Here is a 17,373-nt window from a genome sequence, read left to right as displayed (position 1 = left end):
ATATATTTGTCTCTCTTAAGCTTTGAGAGTAAGGAGGGCTGTCGTCTTGTTTACAGAAGGCTTGTTTTAAACCAGTGATGGCCAAACTTGGCCCTCCAGCTGTTTTGGGACTACAATTCCCATCATCCCTGACTACTGGTCCTGTTATAGCTAGGGATGTTGGGGGTTATAGTCCCAAAACATCTGGAGGGCCTAGTTTGGCCATCACTGGTTTAAACCCACTGGAAAGAGTTTTTGAAAGGTCAGGTATGATTTAAAACCAGGCAATAAACCATTTGAATTTTGCATGTGTTTCAACATTTCACAAATGAAGATGTCTGCTTTTCTTGCTTGCAAGGTGGCAAAGCTAGAATCAGCTCTCCTACTGTAGGACCTGAACTACAGTTCTCTATTATTTAAAAAAGGGAAGGGGGGGGGGAATAGAACCAAGAGTATGTTAGAACATCATATGCTAGAATTTTACTTTTTAAATACTGTTCTGGTTTGTACGTTTGAGAGGAAATCCTCATATGCAGACATTTATCATAACAGACGTTTATTATTTTATACCTTGTTTTAAGTATTTTTGGTCACATTAACAATCCACAACACCTTAAAGCCATAAGGGAGGGGGGAACCCCAAAGTATACTGTTCCAGCCTTTGTTCCTTTTCAATTTACCAAGTTGACCAAATCCCCTAAAACTTTTCTGATTAAAAACTTTGCATAGTAAGTGTAATCTGCTGTGCATTTAGTGTTTTCAAACCTTGGCAGATGTTTACACTGGTTTTACTGCTTAAAAAACAAATCAAGTTTCTTAATGCAGTTCTTTTACTCACTAGGAACAGCACTGCAGGCAAGTTTTTATCATGCCTATTCAGGCAGCCTGGAGAATGAGCTAGAACGATGTGGCCCAACTTTTCATACCAAGTGGGCCACAAGAGTACTTTGACATGGACCCTGTAGGCCGCAATTGACTTGTTGTGGAAGAGGGGGGAGAGCAATGCCAAAATTTGACCCCTCTAGCCCTTGCACTGCCTGTCCAAAGCCAGCTAAGCAAAGCTTTGGGAAGGAAGAGCAAAGCTCTGGCAGGATCCTAGAGCCCTCCCACCTCCTTCCCAAAGCTGAGAAAGTACTAACTAGGCTAACTAGTGTCTCACTTACCCGGCTTTGGGAAGGCAGCATGTGGGCTGGGGGTCACCAAAAAAGACCTCAAGGGCCATGTGTGACCCTCAGACTGAATGTTGGACCACCCTGAGCTATAAAGTTACTCACCCAGAAAGAGCTGCTGCTTGCCCTGGGTGAATTACTAATTGTTAAGGCTACTGTTAAAGGCTTTCTGAGGTATAAAAATAAGCAGATTATTATTACCTGTCTTTAGCTATAGGAGCAATTAGTGCTGCATACCAGTTTACTGCCACCTCACAGTGGGCATCAAGGTAAATTAAAACCTTTAAAACAAAGAGGAAAGGAGATTTCAACTCATTTTGAGATTTCCTTACACGAAACACACATTGATTTAATTGAGCTTTTTGCATTGTACGTTGACATCAGTTTATAGCTATCTTTTAAAAGACTACATATGCCATTTTGCAATTAAGAACTATACTTGAAATAATCAAGTGGTTTAAGATCTGTTAAAAGCAAAATTCAGACTGTAGGGAAAGAAGGGTTTTATTTAGCAAATGGTTTTCTACCTGTCCAAGTTTAGCCTTCTGGGCTCCAATGCTTCTAGCTTGAATTAAACCTTCTCTCCTTTCATTTCGAAAAATCTTTACAAGGCCATTCCACTGCTTAATATAATCCTCTAGTCTTTCTTTTAAGTGTGCTATCAAATAATAAAAAAGAAGTTTCCATATTTGTTATAAAATATTTAGCTTAGAGCTTACAACACAAACTAAATCTATATTAAAAACAAACTGAATATAATTGACTTAATATCTAAATACTCAGAAGTTAAGGCTATTACATAAATCACTGCCTGGCATATTTGCTGATAACAACTGTAACCTCACTTAAAAACTACTACCAACAAGACTTGGATTTTTAAAATACATGTAGGGAAGTAGAAAAGATGTGTGCCCTTCTAATGTTGGAAAGGTCAGACCTAAGAAAGTGATGTCTGAACTCTGGAAAAGTTCAGAACTCATACTATAGACTCTTGACAACAGAAAGGCACAAACCTCCAGCAATTTTTCCACTCACTTCCCCCCATAGTTTTATAACATGAGTAAGGCAATGTAACAATGGAAGCTGTCCTGGTGTCGTAAGTGTTCCAGTTTTTCCCTGTGTATTCCTTATTGCTTTACTAACTGTGGGTGAGTGGCACATTCACAGCTCTTCTCTGACATGCCAAAAATGAATATAATCAAGTCTTTAAACTCACATAATAAAATGTCAACATTTATAGGCAACAAAATCCAGGAGGTGGTGCAGGAGATGTAGCATTCACTCTCCACAATAAATATTAGTAATGTCTGAATTTGAAGACAGATGTGGATGCAAAAAAAGATTATGAAATACCTTCAAGAAAACACTCATGACTTTTATTAACATTTAAGGCTACCACAGTCAAATGTGGCAGGAAAACACTGCTGTGGATTATAGCATTTTCTCAGCATTATGCTATTTTAGGACTATGCAACACACACACACACATGTTTAAGATGCTCATCTGCAATTCTATTACATTCTGCCATAGGTGCTGTAAAGGAAAATAAGGGACAGTAGCATTCTCTCTCTATACATCAGAAATAAAGGGGAAGATAGCACAGAATAGAAGGAACATTGGTTCATTTGCATTACATATTACCCTGATTATCTGCTCCTTCATTTGTATCTACATTAACTTTATCTGTTAGGAATCCAACCCCCTACCCATATTTCAGCTTAAGCACTTCATCATCTCAAACTTTCAGTAAGTGTGTGGAACAATTTGCGTGTGCAGGGGGACAGATTTCACACCATATCTAAAAGTTTCTGCTACTGTAATAAGCATTTAATGCAATGAAAATCCAAGGTTGACAGTTGAAGTACCTACAGAGGCAAAGGTGAAGCTTCCTACACTATCCATTTTGACAAACCTTTCAGTCAAATAAATCCATATGTTGGAAAGGAGAGAGTTGATTCCTGTTCAAGGGAACCCTTGCATTATCTCTGAACTGATGTAGCCTTGAATGAAGATTTGAGTCATGATTACTCTTTGAGAAGGATTGAATTTTTCTGCAAAGTCTCCATTGAAAGAAACAGAAAGACAGATATTTGCTGAATGTGATAGCACTTACGCTTCTTCATTCAATAGGCTAGAACAAACTACATTAATTCACTAAAGCTATTTTTTTTTTCTTTTTTAAAACTGATCTATAATGAAAACCATGCTACCGACTCTATCCACAGATCAATATTCTTAAATCTGCAGGCTGGTTTCTTATTAAGAGCAGAAACCACTGAATTATCAGCACAGTATTTCTTTATGTTGGTTCAACTTCCCTGTAGAATGACAGATTCAGCTCTTACTGGGTTTAATATTGATATTAAATGCATTTACCTTTATTACTAAAGTCATCAATTAATACAATTTCAGCCAGGTATTTCCTTGGAGTTCTTTTAATTACACTGTGAACTGTCCTCATGAGTGTGGACCACCCCTCATTATGGAAGACAATGATAACGCTGGAGGTGAGCAGGTTTTCATCATAATGCCAGTACTTGCACCTGCAACAGATATGTGTGTTATATTTTAACATTTTTGAAATATTTACAATCAGAACATGGTTGTTATCAGAACCACTATCAGTGAAAAAACAGAATTAACTAGAGCACTAGTTACGGCTCAATAAATAAGACCATTTGGAGAAAATTCTCTTATAATACCCCTTTCGTACCACCTAGTTAATCAAAGTGCTCCCCACAACCAAGAGAGGACTTAAAATATACACAGTACTCAGGATAGAGCATGATTATGAATCTAGTTTAGAAGCTAAGCCTACAGTAATGATTGGACAGTAATGATTGCTGCTTCTTACTTTTTGTAGGATCTTGAAGCAGTTTTCAGAATGAAAACCATGTTTAAGACCTTCTTTTGTTCCATGAAAAAACAAAACCTAAGTCCACAAGGACAAACATGAAAGTTGTATGTAATTTAAACATTTTGATGTTACATTGTACCTTCTAAGGAAAAAACCAATCCCAATGTTTTCACATCATCTAGCCAGCAATCTCTGCAACCTTCTCCTTCATGTAGTTTTTCAGAAGGAAAGGTTATCACGTGGTTGTTATAATCACAACAGAGAAAACTATGATTTGTCAGAATGTTCACTCTTCTGAATTGTCATAAGCCTCCCCTCTGTTGCAACACCCTCTCAATAACCTGCAATCACATTATGATACCCATTCTGCTCCTAACTGCTTTCTGAGTTTGCTTGTAGAATTGGGGCCAATTTGCATGACTCTTTCAGCCCATGGCCGATACGATTTTCTGCCAACCTGCAGTACCAGGTGCTTCTGTCGCATCAGCTAGTCTTAGCTTTCTGTACACCACCCACTAAGAAAAGTTTTGGTGGCATTTCCTGTTTTATTGCTTTTCAGTACATTATCATTCAGTACACTTGCCCTAAGAGACAGCTCAGTAGCTGGAGCATGAGACTCTTAACCTCAGGGTTATGGGTTTGAGCCCCACATAATTGGGTGAAAGATTCCTGCATTGCAGGGCATTAAAGTAGATGATCCTTGTGGGTCCCTTCCAACTCGATGCTTCAAGCTTCAAGATCCCATCACTTACAAGCTGTGCACACACATACATTAAAGGAGAAACCATGTTTGGTTAGTTTGTGTGTGTAGGTGTAGTACACACACTTACACTTAAAATATAAACAAGGTTGTTGTAAACCCTCTGGGATGCTAAAGATATATACGTGGCTTTCTCCCCTGAGTTACCTGCAATAAAAGTACTACCCAAAAAGGAGTCTGAATCTCATGCAATAAATTAGTAACAACTGTGCATTTATCTGATGAATCTCCATAAATCTAATGCATCTCTTTTGGGGCAAGGATAAATAATGAAGAGAAGTATATTAGGGAATACACAAGTGTTCCATTAGCAAAGAAAAATTCAGCTGAAACACAGTTACACCAGCCCTTTTTCTTTTTGGGGAGGAAAGGTTGAATTCCCTTTGCCTACACATAATGAGTGTCCTCTAGATCAGTGTTTCCCAACCACTGTTCCGCGGCACACTAGTGTGCCGCGAGATGTTGCCTGGTGTGCCGCGAGATGTTGCCTGGAGGGAGGCGGGCGAGTCGGGCGACGAGAGGCGGGGCGGTGGCAGCGAGGAGAGGCCACCCAGCGCGGGGCTCTCGCCGTCTGCCTGCCTGGCTGCCTGCGAGCTCGGCGGGCAGCGCCTCCGTCCGCAGCGCCCGCCTCGCGGCTCTCATTCCCTGCCCCTGCCAAAGCTCACCCAGCCAAGCCGCGCTCTCCTTCCTGCCTCGCTTTGCTGCCTCCTCCCCCCCCACCCCCAAAGCTTGGAGGTTCCCCGGCAAGGGGGAGGGAAAAAAATTGAAACATACACTTTCGTGCGTCCCTCCCGGCGTGACGCTGTGCGCTGACGTCACGGGGCTGTAATGGTGGTGTGCCTCGAGATTTTTTTCATCAAACAAGTGTGCCTTTGCCCAAAAAAGGTTGGGAAACACTGCTCTAGATATTTAGCACTACAACTCCCTTTAATCCTAATCAGCAGACTCAAGATTCAGTTTGAATTGTTATTGGCTAATAGCTACCAATGTCTGTTAATTTAGCCTCTGAGCCAGCATATTTTACCCGTTTCTTCCAAGGTAGAAATCACAATGAACAAGCAAACCCACTAACTTCCTAAATAGGAAATCATTCCACTGAACAAATTTTAAAACTTTTATATCCTGTATGAAAGCCACCGAGTTAGTAAAAAGCGGCACTGAATCTTGGTGCAATAAGGAATGAACCTTCAGCTCCCAGGCTCTCAGTCTTAACAAGAGACCTGCAGTTGTAATATCAACATGCCTAAATTCAGTGTGCATTTTTTTATCACCACCACAACCCACTTTTATCAAGGGTGCCATCTATTATCTGTTTTAACAAAGCTCAACAACCTTTTGTTCACCACCTTAAGAGCTTGCACTTTAAACTCAAATGCAAAGTTCAAGCTTTTCAGAATTTTCAGAAAATCCATAATTTCAATGCTCTATTTGTTCATCTTAAAAAATAATAATACAAGTCTTCTACGAGACATGTTATTCAAGTTTGATTCTCCTTCAACATGGAGTATAAATATACCTTTAACAGTAGTTAGCCAACAGTAATTGCTATGACCTACTGTTGTTCCAAAATAGGTTCCCAAGCAGATACAGAACTACCAGATAAAACACCAAGTGCTATTGCAAAGAACAATAGTGACATCCAGTGGTTTGCTAACTAACACCAGCAAGCAAATATTAAACATCAACTATAAACTAAGCACTGTACTATAAAGTTACATCAGCAACTAGTCCACTAAAGATATAGAAATAAGGTAATTGTTAGCCATCATTTAATATACCTTATTCTAAATAAGGTAGAGTTTAAGACTGCAAAATAAGATGCTGGAAGCTCAATTATGTTTCAGACTGAACAATTTCAGTATTAAAAATGATGATAAATTATGTTTTCCAGGGCTGCCACTCTCTCCCTTGCTTTTAAAAAAATCCACACTGGGCAGTGGGAACAAGGGTAGTACACTTTATAGAGCACCTTGTCTGAAATTGGGAACAACACTGAGCTACCAAGTGCAGACAATCTCTGCCCTTGTGAGCAGTGTTACAGCAGAATTTTAAGATGTGGATGCTATTTACTATTATTTACTGCCAGGTACTAAAGGACTCAGAAAAGCTTTTCTGAAGATGGACCCCATTTTGTGTTTTGGATTGGGTTCATGCTTCAGAAAAGATATTAAACGTTATTGGTCAGTAGTGAAAATTCTCAAAGCACTTCCAATATATCTTGTACAGTATTAATAATTATTTAAGTTGTATGAAGAGGACAGTGATTCTAACTGCAAACAAGGAAGCCTTCATATATATATAAGATACATTTTAAAACTGGGTTTTGATTTAAAGCTAAATGCATCCTGCCACCTAGTGCTTCTACTTGATTTTTTTTGTACTTCTACTTGATATCGCAAAGCTGCCGATCTAGCAGCACTTTAGCTCTTATCTTTATAGCTGCCAGAGCAAAGACATTATCAGATATTCCTGTCTCCATACAGCATCTGTGTTGTTGTTGTTGCTGTTTTGCAACTCTGGGAAGATGAGAACATCTGCACACCAGATACCTCTTTCATTTTGTTATACAGGTCATGTTAAGATACCATAGTAAAGAAAGCTTCAATCACAGTCTCTCACCACACATATAATGGTACGAATCATAGCTGATCCTAGCCTAGCAACCCTCTAAAACTGCAGCTAGCATTGGATGGTTTTCAACTAGTTTTACTCACAGTAGAGCCACTGAAATTAACTTAATCATGATTTAAATAGTCCTAAAGCTTAGTTGAATAAGACCTGTAGCCTGGAACCCTTCGCTGCCCCACCAATACAAAATAGTGCACCCAACAAAACATTTTTGATATGTCAAAATTAAGTTTGTAAGTATAGGAAGTTGTCTTGTGCGGATTCAGACAATTAGGCTATCTAGCATTAGAAATGGGAAACGTTTTTCAGCCTGACAATCACTTTCCCTCATAAGCAACTACTGGGGGCCATATGATGGGGTCAGGGGGGACATGGTCAGAGGCAAAAGTGGGACAATGGATGTGACTACTTCTGCAGGCAGTATCCAGCCACACAAAATTCAGAGGTTTCTACGTACACATGTGCAAAGCACACATCTCTTCATTTTCCCTAAAGGCAACCAAGAGACATCACAGTACAAGGACACATTCCAATAATGTAAAAGTACTTCAGAAGGGTGTAGATTAGGACTGAAGAGGGGGCATGTGGCCTGGGAAGAGTCCTGAGGGCAAGAAAGAAAGTTCTGGTGGGCTGTTCTGCATATGTTCATATGCAGAACATATGAAGTGTGCTTGAGCCTGAGATTCCCCCACACCTGGTCTATACACTTGACAATGACCATCTAGGCTTTCAGCCTTAGCTAGAGAGTCTTTTCCAGTCCTAGACGGAGATAACTGGGATTGAAACAGGAACTTCATTTGCAAAGTATGTACTTTATCACTGAGCCCATCGAAAGCATTACCCTCAATTAACCAGTTTAACCTGCCCCCAAAAGTGAGAGGACACCACGTTTGCATATAATCCTGAAGTAGATCAAGTCACACACATCTGAGCATGTGGTCCTCTATACAGCATTCACTATTATTCTAATATTTTGATGGGGAAGTGTCAATGATATGTGTCAGAACACATGAAGTGTGTGTATATAAGGTGTCAGCTTTAATTCAGTCATCTCAAGTTTATTAGTACCTTAGGTAGCAGAGCTACAATACGTCTCTCTCTACCTGAGAGCTGCTCCTAAGTATAGAAAGCTACACTAGGCTAGGGTGACGCAGGTGGCGCTGTGGTCTAAACCACAAAGCCTAGGGCTTGCCGATCAGAAGGTCAGCGGTTCAAATCCCTGTAACGGGGTGAGCTCCTGTTGTTTGGCCCCAGCTCCTGCCCACCTAGCAGTTTGAAAGCACGTCAAGTGCAAGTAGATAAATGGGTACCGCTCTGGCGGGAAGGTAAACGGCATTTCCGTGTGCTGCTCTGGTTCGCCAGAAGTGGCTTAGTCCTGCTGGCCACATGACCCGGAAGCTATCTGCAGACAAATGCTGGCTCCCTCGGCCTATAGAGCGAGATGAGCGCTGCAACCCCAGAGTCATCCACGACTGGACCTAATGGTCAGGGGTACCTTTCCCTTTCCCTTTTACACTAGGCTAGTTGGAACCATGTGCTAACTGGATCAAGTCGGCTGTTTCTAACAGGTTTCTCAAAATGGACTTTGCAAGAAATGAAAGGGTTCTCAACTTCTTCTAGCATTAAAGGACTGCTTTCCTCAGCAAACCATGTTTCTCATGTTACCTGAGCTCCATAAAATGTTTGCCATGTTATTTCAAAGGGGGAAAAGTCCATATGCTTGGGAAATCAGCCAAATATTTCAGGAACAGCTGCCATGGTCTTGCTTGCTTATTTAATCATCAAATGTGCTTCAGGGTCTGCAGCATTGTTAGAATTAGAAGCAGTGGGACAGTTCTGATATGGAATAAATAATATTCACCACCTGTGCTTCATAGATATACAAAACACACTGCTGAAAAGGATTGTACCTGGAAATCAAATTGACTGAGAATAGAGTACAAGGGTATTGTAAGATATTTCGGCAGAGGCAACAAAGGTTGCTTTAATCAACCCATCTAGATGTAAAGCCAAGATCTTGCTATCTACAGGAAAAGAAAACCTTATTGATACCACAATCAAATCACATTAATGCCAACATCATAAGCACCTTTTATGTAGTCAAAGAAACTGATCATGAAAATGTACTGATCCTTCAATCTTATTACTTCCAAAAAGTTCTAAAGTAATGACGGAAATAAGATATAGAGGGCATAGAATTCTCATAGAGAATTATGCACAGTAAAAGTGATATGGAAATCACATCTTCTGAGGATAGGGTTTTCTCCCCTTGTCAACAAACCCCTGTCTCTCTTAGGTTTTATGCATTTTAAGGGTAGAGAAGCAAAAAACTCCAGTTCTAAGGCTCTTAAGTTACTGATGGTAAGAGAAAGTGGGGGAAACCTGATGGTTTACATCAAACACTCGCACACAGAGAACACAAAATGAGAACTCTGTACAAAATCTTTGCACAACACAATTACATTTTAGTAGTTACCACAGAAACATGGAGGGAAGAATGTTTTTCATAACTGTTAAAAGGAGCCATTGTACTGTTCTCCCCTGAATTCACTCAGAAAGAACACATTCTGTAACAGACAGTAAATGCAAAGAACAAAAACAAGCAGAAGTACAAGCTGGTGAGTTCTGTTCACAGATCACATAGTGGAAAGCCTGCCTCAGACAAACAGCTCACTTGCAACAGCTAACACACTGGTTCAGATGAAGGCAATATGGTCATCTGAACCTGGCATCATGCCTTATTGGAGAGTTAAGGGTCATATATCAAAGACCCAGCAGATCAAAGGGGGTAGGAAAATTGCATAAGCCTTTTGAATATCAGGCTAAATCCTATCTACCCACCACAGAAAAATGATTTCTTATCAAATGTGATCAAGGTTTAAGCAACTGTAATTTATTACTCATTATCTGAATGCCTGCTAGAATACTTCTGGGAACTAACCAAGCTATAGTTATGCATTTTTTAAGTTCTGCTAATTTCAGTAGGAGTGTTATGCACATGATTACATCTCTGCTAAAAAGAAAAAGGAAAGCTCATTTTAAAAAGAAGTGCTGAATTGTTTTCCTTTACTATCGCTAATATATATTCATATAAGATGATTGTCACAGTGTACAGATCGCATAACAAAAACACAATTAAAAGAGGGGAAAGAAGAGGCAGATCAGGTACTTACTCTTCTTGACGCAAGTCATTAATGCTTCGATCTAGTGAGATCATATCACTTGCTACCATGTTAAACCCAAACTCCTTAATGCTGCTTTGAACAGATTCTTTATACTCTGGTCCTAAAACATATGGCTTGGCTTCCTCACCAGGACCACCGACAACTCCATGAGGCTCAGGTTCTTTGGGTTCAAAATTACCAAGAATTCCAGGTCGTAATACGGGATCACGGTAGATCAGTGTCTGTGGCTTAAATGTGAGATACTGTCGCTGCATGATGTTCTGCTGATCATTATTGCCACCAAGAGGATTCCCTTCATTTTTGGCCTTATTCCTCCGCCGAATTGATTCCAAGTCTACTTCCACACCTTCGACGTGAGGCCAGGGTAACACAGGCTTGAATTTGTCATTTCCAGGAACCAGGCCATGGTCCCCATTGTTTGGCAAAAGATTGCTGTTTTCCTTGTTATCCTACATAAGAGGGAGAGATAAAATTATAAAACAAAGAAACTGGAAGAGCTGCTGGCCCAACTTCAGCTTTCTATGCCCCTTTTACTAACAATTGTGTAACTCTAATCTCTGTGGAATTTGTTCAAGTCAATGTATTCTTTAGGCAACTTGAAACATTTAATAAATTTATCTGTAAATGTAAGGTTAAAAACAAATGTCAATATTTGAAACCCACCTGTGCAGCTGCTTAATACTGTTACATTTGAGTCTTGCTGGCTAGTATTTACATATAAAAAGGTTGCATTTCTGATTTATAAAAATACATAAAAACAACATAATTAAATATTACACATCAAAAAAAGGCACCCTACAAAAGGTGGGCACCAAATTCCATAAATTAACTGTTTGAAGATTATGATTTGCAACTTTTGTGATAAACAAAGTCCACACACATCATCAACACACACAAATTTTACGACATGTCTGTGAACAAGAGAGGCATCAGGAGGACGTCATATAGCACCAGTAGCAGATGGAAAATTTAAGACTTATGAAGCCAAATACGATCTGGAGCCCTGAAAAGCTCTATTTCCTTAAAAGAAAAAAAAAAATACATACATAAGCAGATGCCTTTAAAAAAGATTTTTGGTTCTGAATCAAAGACAAAAGTTCTTAAACTGGAAGTTATGAAAACTAAAGTGTCTCAAACTTGAATGTCTAGCTAATGATTTTGAACATTGGGGGGCAGCAACACATGATGCTGAATTATCACACTTTCTCACAAGCCAGAACTACTACTGAAAATGAAAAATAACACGCAAGGCAGTGTCTGATGAACAGCTGAGAAGGAGAAACTGCAGTTAGTTTTCAAGGGAGGTTAAGGCATTACTAAGAACGAAGAGATCGCTACTGTTTGCTAATCATTTCGGCCATGTCACTTGAAAATAGAAAACTGCAATTGGTGAAGTGGGTCTCACCGACCCGATTAAAATGATCTACACTGCCAATGCAATCTCTGCAACTAAAATTCAAACAGTCAAGGGGGTGGCAACATCACCGAGGCAATATGGTGTTCTCATCTGCTGCTCCTTCCTTCCCAAAATCAAAAATAGCTAAGCTTTCTCCAAAATGAAGTCTTGTTCAAACTTTTAACAGTTCCAAGTGGGCTGTGAGCTGCAGAATTAGAGAATCACAAAGCAGCACTCTGGATGACTGATTTTCACTTCTGGCTCAGATCACCAGGGAATCCCAAGCAGGCCAGAGCCATTTCCAAAATGGCTGCCAGGGCTCAATGCAGTGAAAAACAACAGAGAGGCCACAAACTTCATTTGACACAGCAGCTTTAGTTGCTCTAATTAAAAAAGAACTGTCTGAGGACTGAGGTAAAGCACTGAAACCATTGAGGGAAGGTATTTTAAAACTCACTCAGTATGAGACATTTCCACAACACAATGGAAGTGAGCATGAAGAACAGAACTAAGATTAACAGAATCTGCACCTTTGAGTGGCTTCGGAGAGACCAGCCTACATGAAGCTATTGTGTACTAGATAAAGAAGAAGAGTTTGGATTTGATATCCCGCTTTATCACTACCCATAGCTGCTAACATTCTCCTTTCCCTTCCTCCCCCACAACAAACACTCTGTGAGGTGAGTGGGGCTGAGAGACTTCAAAGAAGTGTGACTAGCCCAAGGTCACCCAGCAGCTGCATGTGGAGGAGCGGAGACACGAACCCCGTTCCCCAGATTACGAGTCTACTGCTCTTAACCACTACACCACACTGGCTCTCAGTATTATTTCCTGAATAGAGGAAATAAAGCATGCCATATCGAGAGGATTCATGGCGCACTCTGTTCAAAACCCCAAAATGGTGAGCCCCGAAGAGTTATTATTGTTTGCTCTAGCACCTTCATAATTAAAAATGACTTATATCAAAAGTTCAGAACACAGTAAAAAAACTTAACAGAAAACTCCATCATCCTTCCCTTTTCCCTCCATCTCACTGTTTTTAGCTATATCCCTTCAATCACAGAATAAATGTCACATCACATCCAATCTTTTGATGCCCTTTGACACCTGTTTAGCTGGGCAACCTCTATGGTAGGAATTGTGAGGATCAATGTGTTAGATACTTTAGATTAAAAGAACTGAACAAAGCTTTGATAGATCAGACAAAGGGCCAGTCTAATCTAGTATCTTGTTTTCATAGTGGTCAACCATATATGCCTATGGTAAGCCTGCAAGCAACACCTGATGGCAATTGCACTCTCCCTACTTGTGATTTTCAGCAAATGGTGTTCAGAGGTATATTGCCTTGAATACAAGAGACGAAATGCAGCCTATCATCCATGAACATGCAAGAAAGATGCCATATTCTAACATGCTATGCTATGCAAGCTAGCATACAATTGAATACTGATCAAGTTACTTCTTCCTAAACCAAACCTTTCAAACCACAATAAAATACAGACTAGAATGTTGGCCCATGGGCATTCTTGGTTTTTTTACCACCCCAAACTGAAAAGATAGCAGTTGTCTTTTTTTCATTCCCAAAGCATATTACAATCTGCATTTCAATCAGTGATGGATAATAAAGATACCGATAATATGTGGGCCAGTTTGTACTTTCAGATTTCATTAACTGCAGCACAAACAGTGTGGTAACATAAACAAAGGTGTCTAGATTGTATCTGGGAATGTTTATCTATTCAACAAAAGGAATTTGGAGGGGATTATTGGTTTGTTTTTATTCTGTATTTTGTGCTTTTTTATCTTGCATTTTTATGTTGTGAATTGCCCTGAGATCTACAGATGGAAGGCAGTATACCAGACATAGGCAAACTCGGCCCTCCAGAAGTTTTGGGACTACAACTCCCATTATCCCTAGCTAACAGGACCAGTGGTCAGGGATGATGGGTGTTGTAGTCCCAAAACATCTGGAGGGCTGAGTTTGCCTATGCCTGCTGTATACTAACTAATCAATCAATTAATAACAATAATTTTCACTAGGTGTATTAAAGCTAAGAACATAATGTTACTGCTCCTTACATAGTTAGCTGCTGAACTTCATGACAACTCCAGAGGTTATGATATACCTCTCAACTCATCAAAAACATAAAAATAAGAGACACCCAAGTATGGCAAGAATGTGGAACAATATGATCATAATCAACAGATATATACGAGAATCTACTCAGCACACACAACTGCAATAGTGGGAATTTCACTTATAGCATAAAACTTTCATAGCATTTAATGTACAGAGCAATCCTATCATGTCAGGAGAGGCCACTTCAGATGAACTGTCAATATGGGGGAAGGGGGACTGCATTTCCTTTTCTTAAAATATTAATGATAATAATAATTCCCCCCTGTTCCAATGGGAAGAAGGAAAATCCTTCAATGCTGGAGGCATGCCAAAAGAACAGGAGGGCTTGGGATCCAGCAGATCCAAAGCATCCCCTGATCTGCCCCAACATTTTACTTCTTTGCTGGGGAGAATGAGTTCTGCATAATCCATATTCCTTGGGGCACCCTGCTATTTTATGCATTTCACAGTTTTTTCTAAAGCTGTTTTGGAGTTGTTTTTTTAAAGCAGGGTGTAAATTTTTAAATAAAGGAATGGCCAAGCTGAATTATCACAGACTTAAAATATGAATGGTAAAACATTCCCAAATACAATGCCTGGATAAAATATGAATGCAAAATGACAAAATTAAAATTGGGGCAGGCAGCAATGTAGACAAGCCAGTATATTTTGCCATCCTCCACACAAACCAGCCAAATCTCCCAGTAAAGTCTTGTGTGGAAATCATAGGCACAGCTGAATGGATCCTATGAATTAGAAATACAAAAACCATCTATACATTCCCTTGTGATCATAGGAAAAGCTTTTATACCTTTGATGTTCCTGTTAAGATTTTTAATTTATAAGAGTACAATTTCACTTTTATTTGATATGATACTGAGCTACAGTATTTAATAACTTGGGCTGGAATAATTTTACATTAACATTAGCACACTCATCAGGAAGAACAATGAATCATAAATCACTTGTTTGTTTGACTAGTTTGATTCCCAGGCTTATGATGATTCCCAAGACTGTCCGAGTGAGAACTGAGTTCTTACAACTTTGTAAAAGAAAATCACTTCATGTAATGTATTTCATTCTTATCTCGACTGAGGGAAGTGCTTCACAGAAGCCTCTCTGTTACACTTCTGAAGTAGCAATACAGGAAAAAAATAGAATCATCATAAATCTTAATGGATGAGTATTAGTTTCTTCACAAGAGCTGTTGCTGTTTGATATACAGACAGCAACATGGTAGAGCATACAGTAAGTAATTAAAATACGCAGAGCCATTTTGAATAATCTAACACATAAAGATGTAAAGGAAACATCTTTAGACATGCACATCAAAGCATTCGTTCTGAAATAAAGGCTCTGAATATGGGAGGCACTGGCCAGCAAGCTATTTTACTGGGCAGAAGTAACTACCATGCGAGATTAGGAAAACAGATTTTAACCAAGTTGATTGTAATATCTGCATTGCCAGCAATTAAATGGGTAGAAAGATCATTGTGCCAGTGTAGATATATTACCAGTTATACTGGGTCACTCACATAAATCAAGGAGGTTGTCACTGGAGGGTCAGTAGCTAGAAGTGCCTTTTACTAACTGCAACTGGTGGACAGATACAGTGGTACCCCGCAAGACGAACGCCTCGCGAGACGAAAAACTCGCAAAACGAAAGGTTTTTTCGTTTTCGAGTTGCCTCGCAAGACGAATTTCCCTATGGGCTTGCTTCGCTAAACGAAGCTTGCACCGGGGACAGCGGTCTTCTCTTTTGCAGCAAGGGGCTGCGGGGAGATCGCTATCTCCGCGCAGCCCCTTGCTTCAAAAGAGGTCCGGGCGCAGCGGGAAGCGAAGCGCTTCTTCCCCGCTGCCCCCGGACGTCTTTTGCAGCAAGGGGCTGCGCGGAGATAGCGATCTCCCTGCAGCCCCTTGCTGCAAAAGACGTCCGGGGGCAGCGGGGAAGAAGCGCTTCACTTCCCGCTGCCCTCGGACCTCTTTTGAAGCAAGGGGCTGCGGGGAGATCGCTTCTCCCGGTGCTCCAAAGCCGGGCGGGGGGCAGGGGACACCTCCCGCCGCCGCGGGGACACCTTTTGAAGGCAGGCGGGGGGAGCAAAGACTTTCGCCCCCCGCCCGCCTTCAGAAGAGGTCCAGGACCTCTTCTGAAGGCTGGCGGGGGGCAAAAGTTTTTGTCCCCCCTGCCTGCCTTCCCAGGGGCTTTTAAATCGCCCCGGACAGCGGAGAAGTCCTCCGCTGTCCGGGGCGATTTTAAAATGCCGCCTGCCAGCATTTTAAGATCGCCCGGACAGCGGAGAAGTCCTCCGCTGTCCTGGGGTTTTTTAAAATGCTGGGGGTGGGAAGAAAAGCCCTTGTCCCCCCCCCCAGCCTTCAGAAGAGGTCCGGGGACAAACTGGTCTGAAGGAGGTTTCCCTAGGAACGCATTAATTGATTTTCAATGCATTCCTATGGGAAACCGTGCATCGCAAGACGAAAAAACCGCAAGACGAAGAGACTTGCGGAACGAATTAATTTCGTCTTGCGAGGCACCACTGTACAGTCATTCTTTAACGGGGAAAGCCTTGCCACAGTAGTTCATGTGTTGGTTACTTCAAGATTGGATTGCTGCAATGTGCTCTATGTGGGGCTTCCCCTGTGCTTGATTTGGAAGCACGTCTGCTGACAGGAGTGAGGCCTTGTCAGAATATAACAGCATATAAGAACAGAACAGCGCCTACACTTTGGAACTCCCGGACTGTTGAGATCTAGCAGGCGCCTTCACTGTACTCTTTTCAGTGCTAAAAACATTCTTGCTTAGATAAGCCTACCCAGATGCTTAGAAAGTTGAGGCAATTTTAATCTGTTTTAGAGTTATAACTTTTGCATGTTGCATACCGTATTTTTCGCCCTATAAGACGCACTTTTTCCCCTCCAAAAATGAAGGGGAAATCTGGGTGCGTCCTATGGGGCGAATGCAGGCTTTCGCTGAAGCCTGGAGAGCGAGAGGGGTCCGTGCGCACCAACCCCTCTCGCTCTCCAGGCTTCAGGAAGCTATCCCAAGTCTTGCAAGCCCGGCGGGATGTCCTGCGGGCTCGCAAGGCTTGTGGGCAGCAGCCTGCACCCAAAAGCTGGGGACAGCGGGGAGGCGCAGAGCCGCCACCCCGCTATTCCCCGACCTGATCGGGAGGCTGGCGGGGGGAGAAGCAAGCCTGCTTCTCCCCCCCCCAGCCCCACAAGCTCGCGGGATAGGGGGATGGCGAAGCGCTGCCATCCCGCTATTCCCCGACCTGATCTGGA

At 41.2% G+C, this 17,373-nt stretch overlaps 1 protein-coding gene across 5 annotated transcripts in view; it reads right to left on the bottom strand.

The window, feature by feature from the left end:
• GALNT7 (polypeptide N-acetylgalactosaminyltransferase 7) overlaps window positions 1–17,373 on the bottom strand; it is a 46,589-nt gene that overhangs the window by 13,741 nt on the left and 15,475 nt on the right. For 4 of the 5 annotated variants that reach the window (XR_014223237.1, XM_082237227.1, XM_082237225.1 and 1 more), the window contains exons 2-5: window positions 10,568–11,028; window positions 3,526–3,692; window positions 1,676–1,806; window positions 1,350–1,429 (exon numbers count right to left, since the gene is read on the bottom strand). Coding sequence is in view for 4 of the 5 variants with exons in the window: in XM_082237227.1 (XP_082093353.1) it covers window positions 1,350–1,429; window positions 1,676–1,806; window positions 3,526–3,692; window positions 10,568–11,028 (839 nt within the window). In the remaining variant the exon portion in view is untranslated. Of the gene's footprint in view, window positions 1–1,349; window positions 1,430–1,675; window positions 1,807–3,525; window positions 3,693–10,567; window positions 11,029–12,505; window positions 12,602–17,373 lie in introns of those variants that run through there. The other variant, XM_082237226.1, reaches the window with a different exon arrangement.

This window comes from Podarcis vaucheri (assembly GCF_965113315.1).
Source record: "Podarcis vaucheri genome assembly, chromosome: 9".
NCBI classification, from domain to species: Eukaryota; Metazoa; Chordata; class Lepidosauria; order Squamata; family Lacertidae; genus Podarcis; species Podarcis vaucheri.
Note: the sequence above shows the minus strand (reverse complement) of the source record. Positions and strands in the feature narration are given on the sequence as shown.